Genomic DNA, 22045 nt, shown 5'->3' with positions numbered 1-22045 from the left:
TGTAGCCAGAATCTTCTGATGCTTCTGCCTCTGCCTCCCAAGTGCTGGGACTATCGGCACCATACTCTGCAAAAGTCCCAACTTCTTTAAGTCTACAGGGGACCTAGCTGCCGTCGGCTTCACTTGCGAACTATCTCAGTCCCATGAAGTTCTGGACAGTCTATTCTGGGTACATTGCTGGGATTGATGGTATGAGTCTGGCAATGTTACCACATCCAGAGAAAGCCGCTCTGGAGTACTTCTCCAGGAATGCAAGGGATCTGGCCAGGCTCACAATGTTCTTCATTCTGAGTCCTCCAGCTCTGCTCTATCAGGACTAGGTAATAAGCTTCTTCCTTGTGTAGGTTCTGAAGGGCCGTTTCCGGAAGGTTTGCCTGAAAGGAGACTCTTCGGCAGTGGAGGGAAATATATCTACATCCTCATCTAGGAAAAAGCAGAGACTTTTGTTTGTTTTTCAAGACAGCCTTTCTCTGTGTAGCCTTGCCTGTCCTGGACTCACTTTGTAGACCAGGCTGGCCTCAAACTCACAGTGAACTGCCTGCCTCTGCCTCCCGAGTGCTGGGATTAAAGGCGTGCGCCACCATGCCTGGCCTAGGCCTTCCACTCTTAAGGGTTTTGTGTTGACAGTGACAAATCATTGCAAATGCAAAGTACCTGCATGTGTGGCCGCACACAAGACTTTCTTTTAGGTCTCGGATTAGTGGGGTTTATGTTACTTTGCATGGCTGAAATGGTTTTGTAATAAATCCCTCACCTCAAATGTTTCTAGCCAGGATCATGAGCAGCCAGATCCTGCTCTTCTATGGAAGGGCCGGAAGATGGGGAAACCTAGGGTCTTACGGCAGCAGATGACAGCACTTTTTAGTGATGACTGTAAACCTGCTGTCAGGAAGCAGCTGGCTCAGATCATCCACCTGTCACTTGTGCTGCCCATACCATTTCACTGCTCAGAGCCCACGACTACAGTCCAGTGGTGTTACAACATGCGTACCACTTCCATCATTAGTTCGGGAGGATTTTGCAGAGATTTTTCTTCAGATGTCCCAAATTCTAATGAAGCCTTTCTGGGAAGGGCACCTGACACTGCAGGGTCAAAAATATCTTCCCACACTGTGTACTCTCAAGAGAATTCTGCAAATCACCCACAAGTGACTCGGCCCTAGCAACAGGCAGATTACCTCTGGTTTCCTTGCTGTGAGAGGAAGGCGTTCTTCCCTGGAACAGCAGTGGAGACTGGGTCAGGGCCTGCAGACCACTGGCAGAGAGGCAGCTCCGAACCGTACAGCCAGAGGGTGGGGTGGAGCCTAAGGAGATGCCATGAGATAAGTGTAGTCCCACCAGACTCCAGGCCACCCAGAGCTCCAAACACCTCCTCACTACTCACCCAATAGAAAATACACCACACATATTGGTTTGAAAAATAAACTCACCAGAAGCAAATACCTCATCATCTCCTACGGAGGGGAGTGCTGGCGCACTCCAGTGTGGAGAGCACTCTTTATGCTTGCTAGCTTGGGGATCTTCACTCAGGAAATCACAGACCCTTTTGACATCGTATTCAGCTTCTTCCTTGGTAGACAGAGGTCTCTTTCTGCCTAACCCAAACTGTCCCCAGGATCCTTCCTCAACCTTAGATACACTGTCTTTGGGAGGTGACTGATCTGGCAATTGACACACTCCCTCTAGTTCAAAATCCTCCAAGACAAGAACCTTAGATAGATCATGTTCAAGGCTTTGCAGTGACAAAGCCCCAGGAAAGTCCGAACTGGCCTCGCCTCTCCCAGCAGAAGGACCTGCACTGCAGTCCACTGCTTTCTTCCTTCGGGGCCAGTCTTTGATAATTTCAGGAGTGGTCTTCCCACTTTGCTTGGGAGATGGTGTCCAAGGAACCCCGGCATCTGCTTGAAACGGAGAGGGAGTACTGGGTGGACAGCGGGAGGGAGTACAAGATTGGCAGATGAAGGTTTGACCCCCATTCTTACCAGGTGTGCTGTGTGAGGGGAGGAGGCAAGGGGGCGACAAGTAAGTGTGCTCAGCTCTACCGGAGGACTTGCTGGCCTTGGGCATACTGAGAGCGGAGAGGGCAACCTCTTCTCCCAGGGGGCTTTCTTTTCCTAGGGCCTCCGCTTCCAAAGGAGCTCCAGGGTCTATTTTTTTAATTCGGAGCTTGGGAAGGCCAGAAGCTTGCATCTCTAGCTGAACCTCATAGGTCTGAGAGCTGTCAGTGGCCTCTGAAGCTTGTGGACTGTCCTGCTGAGCAGCAGACTGGCTCTGCCTTCTGTCTGCCATGCAATGCAGGGTGTAGGATAGCAGCTCGGGGGAGCTAGACACAGAGGCAGGAGCAGGTGGAAGAACCCCAGGGTCAGACACAAAGGGAAGCTCATAGGCAATGGTAGTCTTTGGCTCTTCACCTTCTTCCCCGGGCAAGTTGCCACTTTTTACCTCTTGGCTCTCAAGTCTATGGAGTTGGGCATCATCAATCAGTGGAAGGTACTCTGTGTCACTTGCAATGAGCACAGGAGACGATACATGCCAGGCACTCCTGAAACCAGTGCCCAGGTAACTCTGTCCTTCAGAAGACTGAGACCGCTCCCCTCCACAGCCTGTGATGGCTGCTGGGCTGGTAGCTGTGTCAGGCACTGGAGCAACAGAGGGTCCAGGATGGCACTCTGGGAAGTCTTGAGGAGGACTGGAGGTCTTTCTACATGGTCTCTCAAGCTTAGATGGCGGAGAAGGTGGTTTTGGGATGGGCGGCCCGTCTCTGTGGGGTTCTGGGAGGAGTTGAGGGAACAGGGTAAGAGACAGATGTAGCTATATCGGGTGATGTCTGGTGTTCTTTCCATTTTAGTTCTCCAGGAGGAGGGGAGGCTGACAAAGATTTCCTAAGTTGACACTGGGAGACACCACGTTCAGAAGTAAAGTGTTCCTTTGGAGAAATACTTCTGTCTGCTTGTTTCTTTGGGGTGTTGAGAGCTTTCTCCTGCAGTCTCTGAGCAGATTCCTGTGCCCAAGAGGCCCTGGGGAGAGGGAGCTGTTGGTTCTTCCGATGCTCAGGTGTACCAGGGAGGGCTGTACGAGGAGGTATTCTGAAGGAGTATCTTATGGGGCTTAGACACTGACTCCTGGACTGGGCAGCCAAAGGAGGTGGGGATGCTGGACAGTAAGGACTTTCTGGACTGGAACTCACTGAGTGTAGCCACACGCAGTCTGACAAGCATTGAGGTGGTTGGGCGTCTGGCCCCTTGGGTGTGCTGGGTAGTTCTGTGAGGAGAGGAGAGGTCTCTTCTTTCACCGGTGAGGCTCTCTTCTGAGGAGTGACTTTTGATGTCAATGGTGAGCTGTTGCCATGTGAGGAGGAGTTTTTTGTAGAAACGGCCCCCTCATCTGGTGTTACTTCTGTAGGGGAGTTTTGTAGTTTTTGTGGAGTGTACAGTGAGGTCTGTGTTGTATGAGTGAACCTTCTTGGAGTAGTTTTAGAAAAGCTTGGAGATTTTTGGGTACTCTTTTTGGGAGTCTGAAAAGAGAAATGCTTATATTAGGAGCGTGAATGTTATAGTCCATATTCTAAGTCCATGTCTTAGTAATTTCTAAGACCATTAGAAAACAAACAGGATATTTGAAGTCAGCCAAAAAATGATATTAAGTTGGAAATTAAAAGTAGTGACCCATTCCCTCTCCCAACTATGTCTCAGATTTTACTGATAGGCTTTCCCTAGGATCAAGAAAGTGGTGGTGGTGGTGGTGGTGGTGATGGTGGGGGCCACAGAATATACAAACATACAAGCATAGCAATAATGTCTTAGAAAGACCACTTCCAGTATAAAAGTTTACTTCTTTTTTGTTAACAATGTAGCTAAAATCTACAAAGTGGGGCAGTCAATACCTATCCTCCTATACCATTACTAGACTGCCCAAGGGAAGCCCAGCCTTCGAGGTTCTCATGTGCAGTGAGGTATATCAAGGGCATACAAAAGCACGAAGGAGGCCGTGAACCCAGCTAAGGGACAAGGAAAGTGACCTGGAATCAGGTATTCAAGAACGGATGCCTGGGGCCAACAGGATGCCTCAGTCGTCAAAGGTGTTTCCCTAAGACTGGTAACCTAAGTTTGATCCTGGGATCCCTCTCCATGGAGCTACCCTCTGATCTTCACACATGTGCTATGACGTATGCATATCACTACACACCAATAATAATAAATAAGCACTAATAGAAAAAAAGAATGGGCATCTACAAGGGAAGACAGGGACTGGAAAAGTGGGGCAGTGGGGACTTTATATCTATATAGAGAAAACAATATAAGCAACAGTAGAAAAATGACAACTAGTAGCTTTTTAGGTACAGTAGCAATAGCCTCCAGTAAGGAAGGCTCAGGCCAGCATATGGACATAGTGGACCCCTAAGAACAGGGGAGACTATCTTCCCTGGGGAGCTTGGTCTTGGCTACGCAGGTCTGTGGCATCCTCTAACAGTGAAGCACTTTCAGTGATGATTTCTAAACACAAGGGTTCTGCTTTAGGAAAACTTAAGATGTTTGCTTTAATAAGGCCAGATTTCAGAAAGACCAGTTTGATTCAAATAGAGGATGGCTGGCTGATAAAATATTCCAGGTAGAACTGAAGAGGGCAGGGACTATGGGGACGGAGGAGAGGTAGATGAGCACAAAAGTCTGTAAATAAGACAGGCTGGACTGGACTCATGGCTTTGCCCCGAGAGAGACATGAATAGCAACTGCCAGGTTTTGAACAGTGACAAAAAGTCAAATGGGAGTGGATGAAAGAAGGTACAAACTAGGAAAGCCACTGTAGTAGATGCAGCTGAAGAAGTCAGTAACACTTCTATCTCCTCCTCACCGCTATAACCTCAGCCAAAACTGCATTTAGCTCCTATGTTCCCAGTAACCACTCATGTGGCTTAACCCAGCCACCCAGACATTTTTAGTTTTGAGACAGAGTTTCTCTGTGTAGCCGTGGCTGTCATGGAACTCACTATTAAGACCAGGCTGGTCTCAAACCCAGAGATCTGTCTGCCCCTGCCTTTCAAGTACTGGGATTAAAGGATTGAGCTACCCTACCCAACCCCAGAGCTTTTATTCTCTACAGATCCCTGGTTTTTGTTTTCTACTGGACACTTGCTTCCTAAGCCATGTCTCTATGTTCCCCAAGACTGACTGCACCACTTTAAACATTAGAGAACTTTTATACCTGGTAAGCTGTAGATGTCTCAGAATTCAGCATGTTTCTTGAGGACCTCTTAATTCGGGTTGAACCCTTCTTGGAGGAGCCAGGTGTCTCAGACAGTGCCCCAAAAAGAAGTGTTTTAGGAGACCGAATACTTTGGACTGGAAAATTTTCTCTTTGGTCTGCAATTCAAAAACAACATTTAATTCTTCTTTAAGATTTGCCCTCCCAGTACTTTTCTTTTTGGTGGGGGGGGGGGGGGGGGGGGGGGGGGGGTGGAAAGTCTCTCTATGTAGCCCTGGCTGTTCTGGAACTCACTATGTAGACCAGGCTTGCCTCAACTTTGCATAGATTCACCTGCCTCTGCCTTCTCTGTGCTGGGATTAAAGGTGTTACTGCCATGTCCAGCACTCCCAGTATTATTAAAACAAGAAAGACAATGTTTTTTAGAGCAGTTGGGGTGGAAAAATCCCAACTGATGATGTGCACAACTACAATCATTGCTGCCTTCCTACATTAAAAAAAAATGTTTTAAAAAGATTTTACTTATTTTTATTTGATTAAGTGTATAGGTGTTTTGCCTATATATAATCTGCATGCATGTACCGCATGCACGCAGTCCCTGAGGCAGCCGCAAGAGGGTACTGGATCCCCTAGAACTAGAGTTATAGACAGTTGTAAGCCACATACATGTAGGTGCTGGGAATTGAAAGAGCAGCCAGTGCTCTTGACAATGAGCTCTCTAGGTTCTGTCTTACTGGATTTTAACAGTATTTTAGGAAATGTAGGCACCTGAAATAACTTATTATAAGTATAAATGTATTGTAATATGTATAAATGTATAATGTAAATGTATAAATGTAAATGTAATCACAGATAAAAGAATGAAGAATATACAAACTGGTACTACCCACCCTCTGCCTGGAATACTTGTGTGGAGGAGTTAATGAGCTACCTAGAACAATGTAGGATTCCAAGGGTTGAATGGTTACAGGCCGAGGATGTGATCTAGTCATCACCTTGATTATTGACTGCTGTGGGAAAATGTCAAACTGCATGCTTCTTTTGCCAGAAACATTCCACCTAGTTTGACAGGACTGTCAAGCAGACCTGTGTTTGATAGTTAGGCTACATTACCTGATTTCTGCTGGAATGAGTGGATTCTTTGTACACTTCGAGACTTTGGCTGAGATACAGAATAGAAGGAACCAGAATTTGTTCTGCTAAATGACAACTGCTTGATTCGAGGGCTTCTTCTCAAATTTAATTCTGCAAAACCAGAAGTAGAGCTGGTAAACAGGAGGAACTTCAGACTTCGTGTCTCCCCACAGTTTTTAAGCAGGCATATGAACTGCTTCTAAAAAATCTATAAGAGACTGTTACACAGTCTCACCAGGATACTAGAAACTACCCACCCATGAGCTTGTTTCTTTACAAGTCTCATTAAATTGTCACTTCTAAGCATAACAGAAAAAATGAAAAGTATAAATAGTGTGACTTTCATACAAAACTCATTTGTTTTCTTTTTGAGACAGGGTCTCTCTATTATGCACCTCTGCTTGCTCTGGAAATCTAGACCAGGATGGCCTTGAACTCACAGAGACCCACATACTAAGTGCTGCAGCTGGCATTAAAGGCTGCACCACCATGCCTAGCTTAACTAGGTTTTCTATATGTACATTACATGTAGTTTTGTCGTGGAAGAATACACGCTAAAATGTTAAAAGTATTTTTGAGCTGGGCATGGTGGCGCAGCCTGATCTACAAAAGCAAGTCCAGACAGCAGGCGGGGCTGTCATACAGAGAAACCCTGTTTCGGAAAACCTAAAACAAAACAAAACAAAACAAAACAAAACAAAAGTAATTTTGAGTGCTGAGATTATCAAGCCATTAGAAATGGTTTTTTCTAGATTCTAATTTTTCTGCCACAAACATTTGAGATACTTAAACAATTTAAGTAGTTTTTGAAAACCTGCCTTTAATGAGACATGTTTTAAAATAAGTCACAGCACTTTGTATAATATGGAAGTTGAACCTTACATTATGCCCTATTTCTATTATGTAAAAGTTTTCTTCCACAGAAATTCAATACAGTTTTTGTAAACCAACATTCACATAGGCGTATGCTGGGCTCAGAGCCACCCCAATTTCTGAAGACTCTTTGAGAATGTGTTGAGTGAAAAATACAGAAAAGCTTTTTTTGTTTGTTTTTTGGTTTTTGTTTTTGTTTTTTGAGACGGGCTTTCTCTGTGTAGCCTTGGCTGTCCTAGACTCACTTTGTAGACCACTCTGGCCTCAAACTCAGAGATCCACCTGCCTCTGCCTCCCAAGTGCTGGGATTACAGGTGTACCACCATGCCCAGCTCCAGAAAAGCTTTTGTAGAGACAAGATACAATGCAAAAAGAGTGAATCATGTGCTCACCATCCTCTTTTACAGGAGACTCTTCAACTACATGAATATCAGGACCAGTATCAGAAGACCTTGAAGAACAACCAGCACAAAGAGTCAATAGCACTCCTGACTTACATGTTACAGACAAGGATAGGAAGGCTGCTTCAATGAGTAAGGTGTGTGTGTCAAACCCAACAACCTGAGCTCTATCCGTCCCCAGGACCCACATGATGGAAGGACAGAACCAACTCAAAAAACTGTCCTCAACCTCCATATCACTGCCATGCAAGTGCACATGGGAATACACACAAATAATTAAAATGTAAAAAGCAACAATAAAAAAATTATAGAGAAAACATCTTCCCTAACAAGGTTACAAAAATCTCTAGATGTGACAATATTAGCATTGGTAAGCACTTCCATTCAAGATTATTGTCACTTTTGTGTGTGAGAGATGGGGACTGAACCATGAATCTTGTACAAGCAGGCTATGCTTCACATATATAGAATTATTATGGAGAGTGAGATGGTTAGAATTTTTAAATATATTTTTTAAAAAGTGTGTGTGTGTGTGTGTGTGTGTGTGCGCGCGCACGCGTACGCATTGCACATGTGTGCAGGTGCCCAAGGAAACCAGAGATGTTGGATCCCCTAGAGCAAGAGTTACAGTCTGGTGTGAATTACTCTGGGTGCTGAAGGCTGAGAAGTAAACTCAGACTAAGGGCTCCTAAACACTGAGCCATCTCTCCGGCCTTTAGACTACTTTTACTGTAGAAAGTATTTTGACAATATCAAAATTAGCTTTAAAATAGAAATTTTAAGTCCCACAGTAGGCTGGGCATGCTGGTACACGCCTGTAATCCCAGCACCCGGGAGGCAGAGGCAGGTGGATCACTGTGAGTTTGAGGCCATCCTGGTCTACAAAGTGAGTCCAGGACAGCCAGGGCTACACAGAGAAGCCTCACCTTGAAAACCAAAAACAGCTGAGCACCATACAGCCCCAGCAATGAGTAGTCATGTTCACACTTCTGCTGAGGTGCTTCACTGTCCCTCAGCTTGTCAGGGCTTCTGACTGAGCACTCTCATGTCTCACCAATCATCGTGCAACATTCACACACATAAAGTCTGTTCCATATACAATGTCCAGGTGAAGTTGTTACAATATTAGATGTATTTTCCCTTCTATTCTTATTGAGAGGTGGAAAGAAAGGCAATCCAAATAGGGACCTGAAGAAGGAGGGGTGGTAAGCTCCTGGGTTTTATTTTTGCTGTTGTATCTCAGATTGGGTGCTGGAGAAGCTGGCAACAGATACCTTTGGGAAGGGGCAGAAATTACCCTAGTCCAAATAGTGATTATAAGGAAAGCAAGTCTGAGCTGTACCTCTATCAGCAAAGGCTAAGTTGGATCTCCAGCCTCCTGGCAGGAAAAAGAATCCACCTTTCCCCATGTCAACAGAAGAACGCAGAAGATCCATCAATGGAATACTGATCAATAATAAAAAGGGTGGACTGACACAGGCAACATGCATAAATGTCAAAATAATTATGCCTAGTGAAAAAGGCCAGAGTGGAATAGTGTGTATGGCTCTATTATCAATAAAATATGAGCAACAGGGTTAAGAATTAGCTAAGAAAGTCAAGAGAAGGCAAAGAGCTGCCTGTGAGATGGTGCCAAAGGTGGCCTGGGGTATGAAGGGGTCTGGGTGGGGCTGTCACTCACCTGCCCTTGATTTGTCTGTGAAGCAGCCTCCTGGAGATTTGCTTGTGGACTGGGGTCTCAGCCACACTCTTAGTCAGCAGTTTGTGATAACCTAAGATGCAAAAACGGCACTGACCATGAATCTCACTTAGCCATTCCAGGCAGCAGCAAGGGAAAGGGAGCAGTCTGAGCTCACATGTGGCTTATTACCCAGCATGAGAGGATGCTAGACTCTGAGTTAGAGCCTATGCCTTCAGGGCTCAACAGAATATAGCAGCTATCAGCCTGATTAAAAATGACACAGCAAGCTGGGTGGCGGTGCCATCTGCCTTTAATCCCAGCACTCAGGAGGCAGAGGCAGATGGATCTCTGTGAATTTGAGTCCAGCCTGGTCTACAGAGCCAGTTCTAGGACAGCCAAGGCCACAGAGAAACCCAGTCTCAAACAACGGGGAAAAAAGAGAGAGAGAGAGAGAGAGAGAGAGAGAGAGAGAGAGAGAGAGAGAGAGAACACCAGGGGACTAGAAAGTCTGCTGCGAATGGCAGGAAACTACACATGCTATACTATAACAATATGGACATCTAAATGAAATTTGAATAATGATGACATCCACAGACATGCTAACATGGAAGGGGAAATCTCACAGGCCTAAACAAGAACTCATGATGGCTAAGAAAGGGACAATTAAGTCTCCCCCAGGGAGCTGTTCCCTAGTTGGTTATCTAATACCAAGTGCTCAGCCCCTAAACTCAAACACACAAAAGCAGCACTAAATGGACCCAAGAAGTTGTACTTATATATTTATGTGCATCTCTCTCTCTAAGCACACGCATACAACAATAATTAAAGGAAAGTGAATCCATGAATCTGAGGGAGGTGGGACTATGGGAGGGAAAGGGAGTAGAAAAATGATGTAATTTTATTTTAATTTAAAACTTACCAAAAGATAATTACTTGGAAAAGAAAGAAGCAAAGAAGAAAGAAGGAAATCAAAGGTCATCCTTGGCTATATAACAAGCTAGAGGTCAGCGTAGGTTAAACGAAACCTATTTTTAAAAACAAAACAAAACAATGCAGAAGAGGCTGTGGTCATATGGTGGGGGACGAAGTCTCCTGTCAGAGGTCTAGGGGAGGGAAACGGGAGGATACAAGTAAAGGGATAACAATAGGGATGTAATCTGAATAAATTATTAAAAAAGAAAACAAACAAACAAACACAGATGCAAGCCTGGTGCAGCGGTGCACACCTATAATGCCAAAACAGAGAGGCACAGCCAGGGGGATCTCTTTAAGTTCAAGGCCAGCCTGGTCTACAAAGAGAGTCCAGGATAACCAGGACTACACAGAGAAACCCTGTCTCGAAAACTGGGGGTTGGGTGGGGGGAGGGTGGTTGGCACAGGGGTATGGGGTGCTGCCATGCAGCAAGAAATTCAGTAAAAGGATTCAATCATAGGTCTAAGCAGGTAGAATAATCAGTGAATCTGAAAAATAAGGCATCCAAAATTAAACAGCCTGACCAGAAAAAAGATTGAGGTACCCTTGCACACTGTGCCATCATGTATGTCACCACACACATCATGGAAATTCTAGAAGGTGAAAAGACAAAATGGCAGAAAACTTTACTGAAAAAAAAAAAAAAAATCGAAAACTTCCTCAATCAGATGAAAGACATGAACCTAACCATTCAAGTTTAATGGACTCCAAAAAGGATGAACCCAAAAAGATCCACAATCAGACACCTTACTGCTCACACCCTTCATACTGAGGCAATAAAAGGAAAAACAACAAACTAAAACCAAAGTAAATAGAGGGAAGAAAGGTGAGATCAGAAGTCTATGGAGAGGTGTTCAAGTTTCTTTAAAAGATCAATAGAACTGGCAAAACTTTAGCTAAACCAATCAAGAAAAGAGCAGAAAGAGCATTAGTTTGGGAACAGAGTAGGAACAATGCCTCCAGCAGATTGTCACAAACTCTTTTGTAGTTACCCTGAAATGTACTGCTTTTGGCCTTCTTGAGGTTGCTCTGTTTATGGTGTAGACATTCCAAAGTGGATACAGAATGGCTTCGAGGCAGCCCCTGCTTTTGCCCCTTCTTTGAAGGAGAAAGAATTTCCTGGTTGAAGAGATTTCTGCGGACTTTTGTCACTTCTAAAAACAGAAAGGGAGAGGGAGAGAGTGAGAGAGGAGACAAAAAGCTTATTTACGTTGGTGTCAACTAACTGAGGATGCCAGATACACAGAGCTGCTCAAGGAAGCCACTCTGTATGGTTCCATTGGATAGCACGCTCCTGGGAGACCTGAAAACTACTGACTGTACAGGTTCCAAATTTTTTTTTTTTTTTTGATTGTTCAAGACAGGGTTTCTCTGTGTAGCCTTGGCTGTCCTGAACTCCCTTTGTAGACCAGGCTGGCCTCGAACTCACAGCAATTCGCCTGCCTCTGCCTCTCGAGTGCTGGGATTCAAGGAGTGTACCACCGCCACCTAGCAACTTATAAATTTATTAAATGTTTCTATTTGTTAGCACAAGGGAGCAGAGGTAGAAAGATCTCTGTGACCCAGGGTCAGGCTGGTCTACATACAGTGCCAGGCAGCCAGAACTAAACAATGGGAGCCTATCTTAAAATAAAACAAAAAATATATAACTAACTTGAGAGAAATAGTCTTCCATTGATATGAGCCTCCCCTAACTGGCTATCTAATACTAGGTGGTCAGTCCTGAAATTATACACATACAAGCCGAGCAGGTTGTGTTTAAGTCTGTGCTGCATACACATAAATGTAACAATAACAAAGAAAAAGAGACCATAATTTCCAAAGAGATGGGAGAGCTTATGAGCAGGACTAGAGAGTAGAAAAGGAAAAGTGATGCAATTATATTTTAATTGTGAAAGACATGCACTTTGACCAACATGTTTAAACTCCTTTTGGGTAAACAGTTCCACTGCCTCTCTCTCTCTCTTTTTTTTTTTTCTTCTTTTCTAATTTTGGATTCTATGATAATGACACTTTAAAATATTTTAGGTCGGAGCTGGAGGGATGACTCAGAGGTTAAAAGCACTGGCTGTTCTTCCAAAGGTCCTAAGTTTAATTCCCAGCAACCACATAGTAGCTCACAACCATCTATAATGAGATCTGGTGCCCTCTTCTGGTGTACAGGCAGGCAAAATATTGTGTATATATGATAAATAAATAAATCTTTAAAAAAAATTTTTTTTAGGTCAGTAATGTACTAGATGCAGTATTTTGAGGCTATATAAACCATTTTATTTCTCCTAAAACATGAAATTTGGAATTAATTTTTAAACCAATGATGATATAGAGCTATAACTTACATTAAATACATTCAATCAAAATAAATTTGTTGGGCTGGAGAGATGGCTCAGAGGTTAAGAGCACTGTCTGCTTTTCCAGAGGTCCTGAGTTCAATTCCCAGTAACCACATGGTGGCTCACAACCATCTATAAAGTGATCTGATGCCCTGTTCTGGGCTGCACGTGTACATGCAAGCAGAGCACTGTATACATAATAATAAATAAATAAAAATATTTAAAAATAAATAAATAAAATTGTCAATCCAGTGAATAAGTGTTGAAAAAAAAAAAAGAATATACCTTGTACTGTGTCTTTCCTTGGGGGTGGTGGTTGTACAGAAGCAGGGTGGGAATTCTCCTGAAAACAAGAAATGAAGAAGATCAACATAGGCATTCATTCAAGCTAAAAGTAGCAGTTCTACCTGAAACCCTCTGATTTGGCAACTCAGAAAGATGCGCGGCAGAAACAGTACAACGCACTGAAGTACAAAGACTTCCTCTACAGAACAGTAATCAAAGTAAGAAACACCCTGAATGCACGCACAGAAAAAGTGAAATAGTGAGCCTTTAATCCCAGCACTCAGGAGGCAAAGGCAAGTGGATCTCTATGAGTTTGAGGTCAGCCTGGTCTACAAAGTGAGTTCAGAACAGCCAAGGCTACACAGAGAAACCCTGTCTTGAAAAACTTTAAAAAAGAAAATAAGAAAGATAGGAAGACAGAAAGAAAGAAAACTAGAGTCTCTTTATGTAGTTCAGGCTGGCTACTTATGTAGATATGGGCACATTATAAACATAAATTCTTGATGTCTGTTTTAGGCTACACAAAAAAGTGTCTAGGATTATACATAACAGAGTATCCATTGGATAATGGATAGAAAAGAGACATTATTCAGAGTTACACGGTTTCAAATTTTAGTGACCATGCATACCTTCTATATTTATAAAGGGAAAAGCCATACATACTGATTAGGACACTGGGCTCTTCAACACCTCTGCATCAAAACGCTATTGGCTTGTTAGTCTAATAATGGAGTCAAGTCTAAATTCCAGGTGCAGCTAAATAAGGAAATCGTTTTTCAAGATTGTTTTTACTATTTGCTCTTTCCTTCCTTTCGATTTATTTATTTTACTTTCTGTGTATGAGTGTTTTACCCATGTGTTTACATATATCATGCACATGTCCACAGAGGTCAGACGAGGGTATTGAATCCGCCTGGAAAGGGAATTATGAATGGCTCTAAGCCACCATGTGTTTCTGGGAACTGAAACCAGGTCTTGCACAAGAGCAGCCAGTGCTCTTAACCACTGAACCATTTCTCCAGCCCCATCTTTTGCTATTTCAATCATGCCATTTCTCATAATAACTGAAGAATAAAATACCACACATGACATGTGTGCCTCTTTCTTTAATGGTACTGGGGATTAAACCCAGGGCCCTGAAATATGGTAGGCAAGAACTCTTCTACTGAGTTCCACCCCAGCTCTGCTCTTATGTTTTATTTTGAGAACATCTCACTCGCTAGGTTGCCTAGGTTAGTCTTGTGAACTCATTCTCAAGGCTCTAAATTTGTATTCCACATGCCTCAGCCCTCCAAGTGCTGGGACTACAGGCCTGAATCAGAGAAAAACTTAACAAATGATTTCAGTAATATAGCCAGTCTTTCTGGAAAGACTAAATATGGTAGTCATTAGTTACATTGTTAGTAACATCTCCTAAATTGATCTAAATTGCAACTATTTCCTGGCAGAAATGTGCTAATATGACAGACACTGAACAGCCTACCAAAGCTTACATATTTACTATCATTTTTGCTTTTTCTGTATTGACACATGTTATTAACATTTAATCAGCCCTTTGGTAGTTAATGTTGTTTATCGGCCCTGTTCTTCCACAGAACAAAGTAAACTAAGGCTGGAGAGTTTGGCTCAGTGTTTAAGAGTACAAGCTGTTCATGCAGAAGACTCAGGTTCAGTTGCCATTACTCACAATGCTACTCACAACTGTCTGTAACTCTAGTTCTAGGGTATATAATACCCTCTTCTAGCATTTATGGGTACTGGGCATTCACAAGGTACACTTACATACACACAGGCAAAATACTCATACACATAAAACTAAATGGAAAAAAAATCCTTAAAAAAAGAAACCAGGGAAGCCAGGCATGGTGGCGCACACCTTTAATCCCAGCGCTGGGGAGGCAGAGGCAGGTGGATCTCTAAGTTCGAGGCCAGCCTGGTCCACAAAGCGAGTCCTAGAACAGCCAGAAGTACAGAGAAACCCTGTCTCAACAAACTCTCTAATTTCTTATATAGAAACTTCATGTCTGATCCTTCAGTTCAACAACTGTCATTATCTATGGTACCAATTGGCATGAAATATATTCTTTAATCAGTATCAAATCCTGATCTCCACAAGTCTGGTTTGGTTGTGTTGTTCATTTTCTGAAACAGGGTCAAACTAAGCTGGTCTGGAACTCATTATGTAGACCAGGCCAGTCTCTACCTTAGAAATCCATCTGAATCTGCCTCCCAAGTGCTAGTCTAAAGGCACGTGTCGCCATGCCCAGCCATGGCTGCCTTGGACAATCTAAAATAAAAATGTCAAAGAATGCTAGAAAGTTTAAATCGCTATAATCCCTAGTGATAACAGAGTTCTTCCGGCTTCTGTTTACCCAGTTTTGGATTTCCTGCCCTTCAGTCATGACTGTAAGATCTATAAGACAGGAGGTATCTTATCCACACGTAAGGTGGATGCCTGCCTCCCATGCTAAGAGCAGTTTAGACAGGAACAACCACTACATTATGAAGATGCTTCTGAAGCAAGTTCTCACAGACTCAGCCTCACACAGCTCATGTTCCAAAGTGTTGCTGCAGCTTTAGTATCCCTTCTTTCTTTCCTCAGCAGGATGCTGGCTCCCCCTAGGTACGCTGTTCTGTTTCCCTGCACAGGAAAACTATGTGCTGCCACAGAAAAACCAATTACCACCAGGTTTCATGACAGTGACCATCTCCCCTTACCCCTCCACCCACAACTTACTATTGAAATGAAATGTAACATATTGAAAAGTACTTTTGGGGGAGATAAAAACCTATTATAATCATACAATCATCTATCAGTTTTTCTTTTTCAAGGTTTCTTGAAAAACAAGGTTTTTCTGTGTAATAGCCCTTGCTGTCCTAGACATGCTCTGTAGACCAGGCTGGGCTTGAACTCACAGAGTTCCACCTGCCTCTGCCTCCCAAGTGCTGGGATTCAAGGTGGGTACCACCATGCCAGGCCATATATCATTTTTTCAATGACATTTTCATTGTTATTTTACAAGTTTTGTTATATACATTAAAGACTTTTAATTTATTCACACCTTTTTTTAAGATTTATTTTTATTATGTTCAGTTATGTGTATGTGTGTCTGTGTGTGCCTATGCACACGAGAATGCAGGTTTCCTTGAAGTTAAAGGCATATATATATATATATATATATATATATGATCCCCTGGTGCTAGAGTTACAGGTGGCTCTGAGCGTCCCCAGTGTGGGCTGTGAAGACCCTGAGTCCTCTGGAAGGGAAGCCAGTGCTCTTAACTAGCTTTCCCTTGTTTCCTTCATACTACTGTAACTATCATAATCTTTGTGTGTGTGTTTGTCCATAGATGTTTGTATTTCTGTGTGGCAGATCCATGTGTGGAAGCCAGAGAATAACTTAGGGTATCATTCTTTTAGGTATTACCCACATTGTTGTTGAGATAGGGTCTCTACTGGCCCGAAACAGCTGCCCAGCAAACCCAGGGAGGAGGGTTCTGTCTCCTGAATGGTGGATTACAGGTATACGCCGCCATGCCAGGTGTCTCATGCCTGGGTTCTAAACTAACTCAGGTCCTCATGTTCGCATGGCAAGCACTTTATCGACTGAACATGTTCCCAATTCTTGCCTGTTTGTTTTGTTTTTTCAAGACAGGGTTAGCCTGCGTAGCCCTGGCTATCCACTCACTCTGTAGATCAAGCTAGCCTCAACCTCAATGCTATTTCTGCCCTTAGCCCTCCAGTGCTGGGAATAAAGCAGTATGCCACCAAGACCAGCCATTTTTGTTTTGTTTCAAGACAGGGTTTCTCTGTGTAGCTTTGGCTGTCCTAAAACTCACTCTGTAGAGCAGGCTGGCCTCTAAATCGCAGAAATCTGCCTGCCTCTGCCTCCCAAGTGCTGGGATTAAAGGTGGGCACCACCACTGCCTGGTGCCATTTTTTTGTTTTTGTTTTTTAAATGATTTATCTTATATATATCGGTGCTTTATTTGCATGTATGCCTGTAGGAGGGTGTTGAATCCCCTGAAGCGAGAGTCACAGACAGTTGTGAGCTGCCATGTGCGTGCTGGGAATTGAACCTGAGTCCTTTGGAAGAGCAGCCAATGTTCTTAACTCTTGAACCATTTCTCCAGTCCCATTGGACATTTTTTTTTTTAAACATGGGTCCTAGAAATCAAATTCAGGTCTTCATGTTGTTAACACAAAAAGTTTATCTTCCCTACCCACCCCTCAGTTGTGTGTGTGTGTGTGTGTGTGTGTGTGTGTGTCCCCGGGTGCACGTGCTCTGGCATTGCAGTTCTGGGGATTGAACTCAAGTTGTAAGTACTTTACTGACTGAACAGTCTCCCTAGCCCCTGTGGTTTTGTTGTTGTTTTAATTTTATTTACTACATGTTCACAAAAATATTTGACACTAGTTGAATATCCCTAAATCCAAAAGTCCAAAACCTGTTGCTTTTTTTTTTTTGGAGACAGGATTTGTCTGTGTAGCCTTGGCTGTCCTGGACCCGTTTTGTAGACCAGGCTGGCCTTGAACACAGACATCCGCCTGCCTCTGCCTCCCTGAGCACTGGCATTACAGGTATGTGCCACCTAGCCTGGCTCAAAAGTCCAAAATCTGAACTGAGCTAAAATCCAAAGATTTTTCTTCCTGAAAAGGATTATTTGTTTATATATGTGGGTTTTGCCTGCATGTACAATCAGAAGAGGAAAACAGACCTCATAGTAGTACAGTTACAGATGGCTGTGAGTTCAGGTCCTCTGGAAGAGCAACCAGTGCTCTTAACCACTGAGCCACCCCCTCAATTATTATTATTATTATTATTTTTGATTGTCAATACTCCAAAATCCAAAAACTCTAATGTCATTTCAGATAAGGTACCTCCAAGGCTGACTTCCTAGCAGGAGAAATATCACCTTTGCTCTTCACTGTCAACTTTGGCTGGCAGAGTAACAGTTAGCTCTTGTCTATTGGTGATATTACTCACATTTCTTGTAGCTCTCTTGGACACTTTAGGAACTTCAATCTGTCGAAGAGTCTGTGAAATCTCTGCAATGCTTTTATGTCTTATTAGTGCATTTTTCCTTTTAAAAATAGAAAAACACACCAAATAGAGTAAATAAGTAGTTAGGTTTGCACGAAACCAGTATCTAAAATAAAGACAGCAAGGTAAATGTTATAAGCAAACTGAAACCCTAATCTAATTTCACAACAGGTTCCTGGTTCCTAAATACCCCTTGTAGACAGTAAAGGGCTTTGTAAACCTAAACAAACACCACATATTCCCTGAGTAATAAAGATAAAGTGTTAGATGCCACTCGGAGGGAACACCCGAGAGTTTTGTCTGTGATTCTGCTACAAGGGCAAATGTCAACTCAGTGCATTAGATGGACAAAAGCAAGACTGTCTGCAAACTTGCCCCTACTCTGAACTTAACAATAGTGCAAATAATTGCTCCAATGCCTTCACGCTCACCTTCTCTTCTTTGCTGATCTGGTCCGCAGCTCCTCCAGTTGCTCAGATTCAGTAATGGCTGGCACTGATCTGTGAGTGCTGGATGAGAGAGGTGGTGACTTGCTCTCTTGAGTCATAGAATCATCGCTAAAAAATTCTGTAGGAAGAACTGCAGCCAGCCTCTGAGGAACCTTTAGTCCCAGGCTGTGGTACAGTTGTCCAACTGTCCCTGGGATGGAGTCAATATACCTGTGGAATATAGTGGTTAAATACAGAACTGAGTCACCACCTCATCCCTCCATCCCTGCACCCAGCATAAACATGACTTGTAGTCGTTAAACTCACAATCTCAAAATCTCCTCCAGAAACTCTGACAGGTATGCTGAGTCCTTGGTGAGGCACACCATGCGCAGCAGATCTGTCACCTGGGAGAGATTGAAGAGAGTCAGTACAGCCTCTGCCGGAAAGCCAAAAGCAGGAGTGCATGTTCTCAGGGCAGCAGCCATGGACTTACCTCCTCCACTACTTGCTCCACCTCATCTGTGCTTTCCATTATCGAGGGGCACTGCTGACACATCTCCAGACGAAGAAACACCTGGAGCTGGCACCTTGAGGAAACAACATGCTCGGTCACATCTCCTTTGACTACCACTTACTGAAAACTCTTTGTTAGAATAAAGATCTATGTACATAAAGAACAATGACCAGGCATAGTGGCCCACGCCTTTAATCTCAGCATTCACAAAGCAGAAGCAGGTGGATCTCTGTGAATTCAAGGCCAGCCTGGTCTAGCACAGCCAAGGCTTTTCCACAGAGAAACTCTGTCTTGAAAAGCCAAAGAAAGACCAAAAATTAGGAACGGAACTCTGTGCTAAAGCACATGCCTAGTATATATAAAGCCCTGGATTCCATCTCCACTACTGAAAAAGAGAAGGGGGTGGGGGCTGGGGTGGAAGGGAAAGCCGTGTATAGATAAGGGAAACCTGGGGGATATAGCTCAGTTGGTAAACTGCTTCCTAGCATGCCTGAGGCAGTGTATATGATTCCCAGAACTACATAAACTGGGCATGGTGCTTGTGAGGTGGAAGCAGGAGGATATGGAATTCAAGGACAGCCTCAGTCACATAGCAACTCTGAGGCCAGTCTGGGCTCTATTTTAAAAAAAGGGGGTTGGGGGCGGCGAGGAAGGGACAGATGGAGGAGAATGAGTCCAGAAAGAATCCAGTGCTTTCTCTAACTATTGGTATGCTTGCTAGGTGACTCAAACTGCCCATCAGAACATCATAAGGATCACTGACAAAAGCTAACCTCAGAACTCTGCTTCGGAGGGATAGTCAAAATATAGTGGTTTCTTACTCTCTGACTTTGTCTTCTTTATCCACCTTTCCTCCTAGATTCTGCCGGAGAGCTTTGCTGGTTTTTAAGAGGTTACTGTTCACATGATTCAGGCAGGTCACCTGCAAATACAACGTAATTACGCAGGAGAAAATGGTTACTTATGTCTAGTTTGTTTCACAGTTAACTATTGCCTTATACACTTCCCTCTTCTTTCATTTGACTGAAAACCACTGAAATGAATGTTTTCCTTTGATATCTTAAAGAAAATGCAGGTTAAAAAAAAAAAGAAAGAAAAACAAAAACCAAAACCAAAAAACTATGCACAACCAAGTAGACAGGGCAAGCCTGTAGAGTTGAGCTATTAACTTTCTTGGGGTTGTAGAGATGGCTCAACAGTTAGTGTTAAGAGCACATCTCGCTCTTGCAGAGGATTCCTAGCACCTACGTTGGACACTCACAACCACTGTTAAGCTCTTGAAGATCAGACAGTCTTCTTCAGGACTCTACAAGCACCAGCACACACACATGCATATTCAACACACCCTTGCCATACACATGCATCTGCACACAAAGAAAAAAAAAAAAAGGAAAAGATCTCTCTCTCTCTCTGTGTAGTCCTGGCTGTCCTATAACTTATTATGTAGACCAGGCTAGACTTGAACTCAGTGAGAGCCTCCTACCTCTCCTAAATGCAGGAATTAAAGGAATGTGCCACCACACTCAGCTGTATACACTTAATTAAAAAAAAAAAAAAAAAAAAGGTTCCATAAAGCAGTGATAACTGTATAGAAAAAGTGCCCTGCTTTTTGCCATCAAACACGAATAAAGGCAACAATGTATTCTAAAACAGTAGTTTGCAGCCCTGCTAGAGTTATATGAGGAGTTTTAAAACAAATCAATGCTCAAGTCCCAACACAAAAAGACCTGGGGCTCATCTGCAGTCTAGAAAGACCAGACACTAACATTACAAACAAAACAACAGGGCTGGAGAGATGGCTTGGCGATTAAGAGCACTACCACTCTCTGTGCTTCCAGAAAATCCAGGTTTGATTTCCAGCACCCACTCGGCAGCTAACAAATGTCTGTAACTCCAGTTCCAGGGGACCAGTGCACACAGTATGCAGACAGAACACTTAAACATAAACATAAAATCACAAACACACACACCTAAATGGATGATGATGATGATGATGATAATAATAATAAACCAAAACAACAAGTGATTTCGAAGAGGAGCTAGGGTTAAAACCATTGGTTTAATTCAGGTAGCTAACATGTAACACAGATTATAGCACTCTTATTAGGACAGCAGTCCACTTGGATTTCTGCCTCCAGTTTATCAGGCTCACATTCTGTACCTAAAATTGTACCCAATTCTTTACTCATTTTTCTTTTTTAAAATATTCATTTGTCTTTATTTTATTTTATATGCTTTGACTGTATGTACATCTGTGCACCATATGCATGTAGTACCCAAAAAGGCCAGGGGAGGGCATGAGATCCCTCAGGAAAGAGCTGAAGTTAAACCTGGGTCCTCCCAAGCTCAGTCAGTGCTTTTAACCACTGAGCCATCTCTCCAGCCTACTCACGTTCAATCATGTACAGCATAATGGAAACTCTCCAAGGTATGTGCACTAAACCACCAACCACCACCAAGCACAACATCTATGACAACGTTATCTAGACTTCCTTACTTCTAATTCCTTGACATCCTTTGACTTTAGGAATGCTTTAATGGTTGAGACCATATTCTGAGCACATGAATACAACGTGATTTCTCCCGTGGCCACAGTCTTTTGGTAGTTGTCATGTATGTAAGACAGAAGCTCCTCTTCAGTTTTAAAATCTGCTGTGTGTGGGAAAAAGAACATTTTGTTATCATATTCAGATCAACTCTGTGTATCATTTAAGGGGTTATCCATTGGGGAGAGAGAGACTTGTCTTCCAGGACAAATCTAATTATATCTGCATTGCCATGACTGACTAGCATGTAGTGTGTAGATGCTATGGATAATGTTAAATATCCCACAGTGCCTAGCACAGGCTAACAAGAAAGGCTATCACGTCCAAGATGTCACTGGTGCCAAGGCTGAGAAAGAATAGAGATTAGTGATTACTCTAAGGGCTTTGCAAGTGTACATAATAAAAATTTAAGGTCAAGAAAAAAAATGTTAAGTGTCTTTGTTCGTTGATAACATGATCTTCCGTGTAGGAAATCTGAAAGAACAAGAAAGCCGGGCGGTGGTGGCACACACCTTTAATCCCAGCACTTGGGAGGCAGAGGCAGGCGGATTGCTGTGAGTTCAAAAAGTGACTCCAGGACAGCCAAGACTACACTGCCTCGAGAGGAAAAAAAAAGGAAAGCTCCTG

General features: G+C 43.2%; 1 protein-coding gene across 1 annotated transcript in view; it reads right to left on the bottom strand.

Annotated features, from left to right (window-relative positions):
- Positions 1 to 287: 287 nt before the first annotated feature.
- Ticrr (TOPBP1 interacting checkpoint and replication regulator) overlaps positions 288 to 22045 on the bottom strand; it is a 42490-nt gene continuing 20732 nt past the window's right edge. The window contains 16 exon segments of the mRNA XM_051148762.1: positions 288 to 423; positions 1179 to 1304; positions 1431 to 2748; positions 2750 to 3514; positions 5203 to 5360; positions 6316 to 6447; positions 7602 to 7660; positions 9292 to 9382; positions 11257 to 11418; positions 12883 to 12940; positions 17871 to 17967; positions 18359 to 18586; positions 18683 to 18762; positions 18852 to 18945; positions 19694 to 19794; positions 21370 to 21521. Coding sequence (XP_051004719.1) covers positions 317 to 423; positions 1179 to 1304; positions 1431 to 2748; positions 2750 to 3514; positions 5203 to 5360; positions 6316 to 6447; positions 7602 to 7660; positions 9292 to 9382; positions 11257 to 11418; positions 12883 to 12940; positions 17871 to 17967; positions 18359 to 18586; positions 18683 to 18762; positions 18852 to 18945; positions 19694 to 19794; positions 21370 to 21521 — 3728 coding nt within the window. The 3' untranslated portion in view covers positions 288 to 316.

The sequence above is a fragment of the Acomys russatus genome, chromosome 7 (assembly GCF_903995435.1).
Source record: "Acomys russatus chromosome 7, mAcoRus1.1, whole genome shotgun sequence".
Classification (NCBI taxonomy): domain Eukaryota; kingdom Metazoa; phylum Chordata; class Mammalia; order Rodentia; family Muridae; genus Acomys; species Acomys russatus.
The sequence above is the reverse complement of the archived record's forward strand: the minus strand, read 5'-3'. Positions and strand labels throughout refer to the sequence as shown.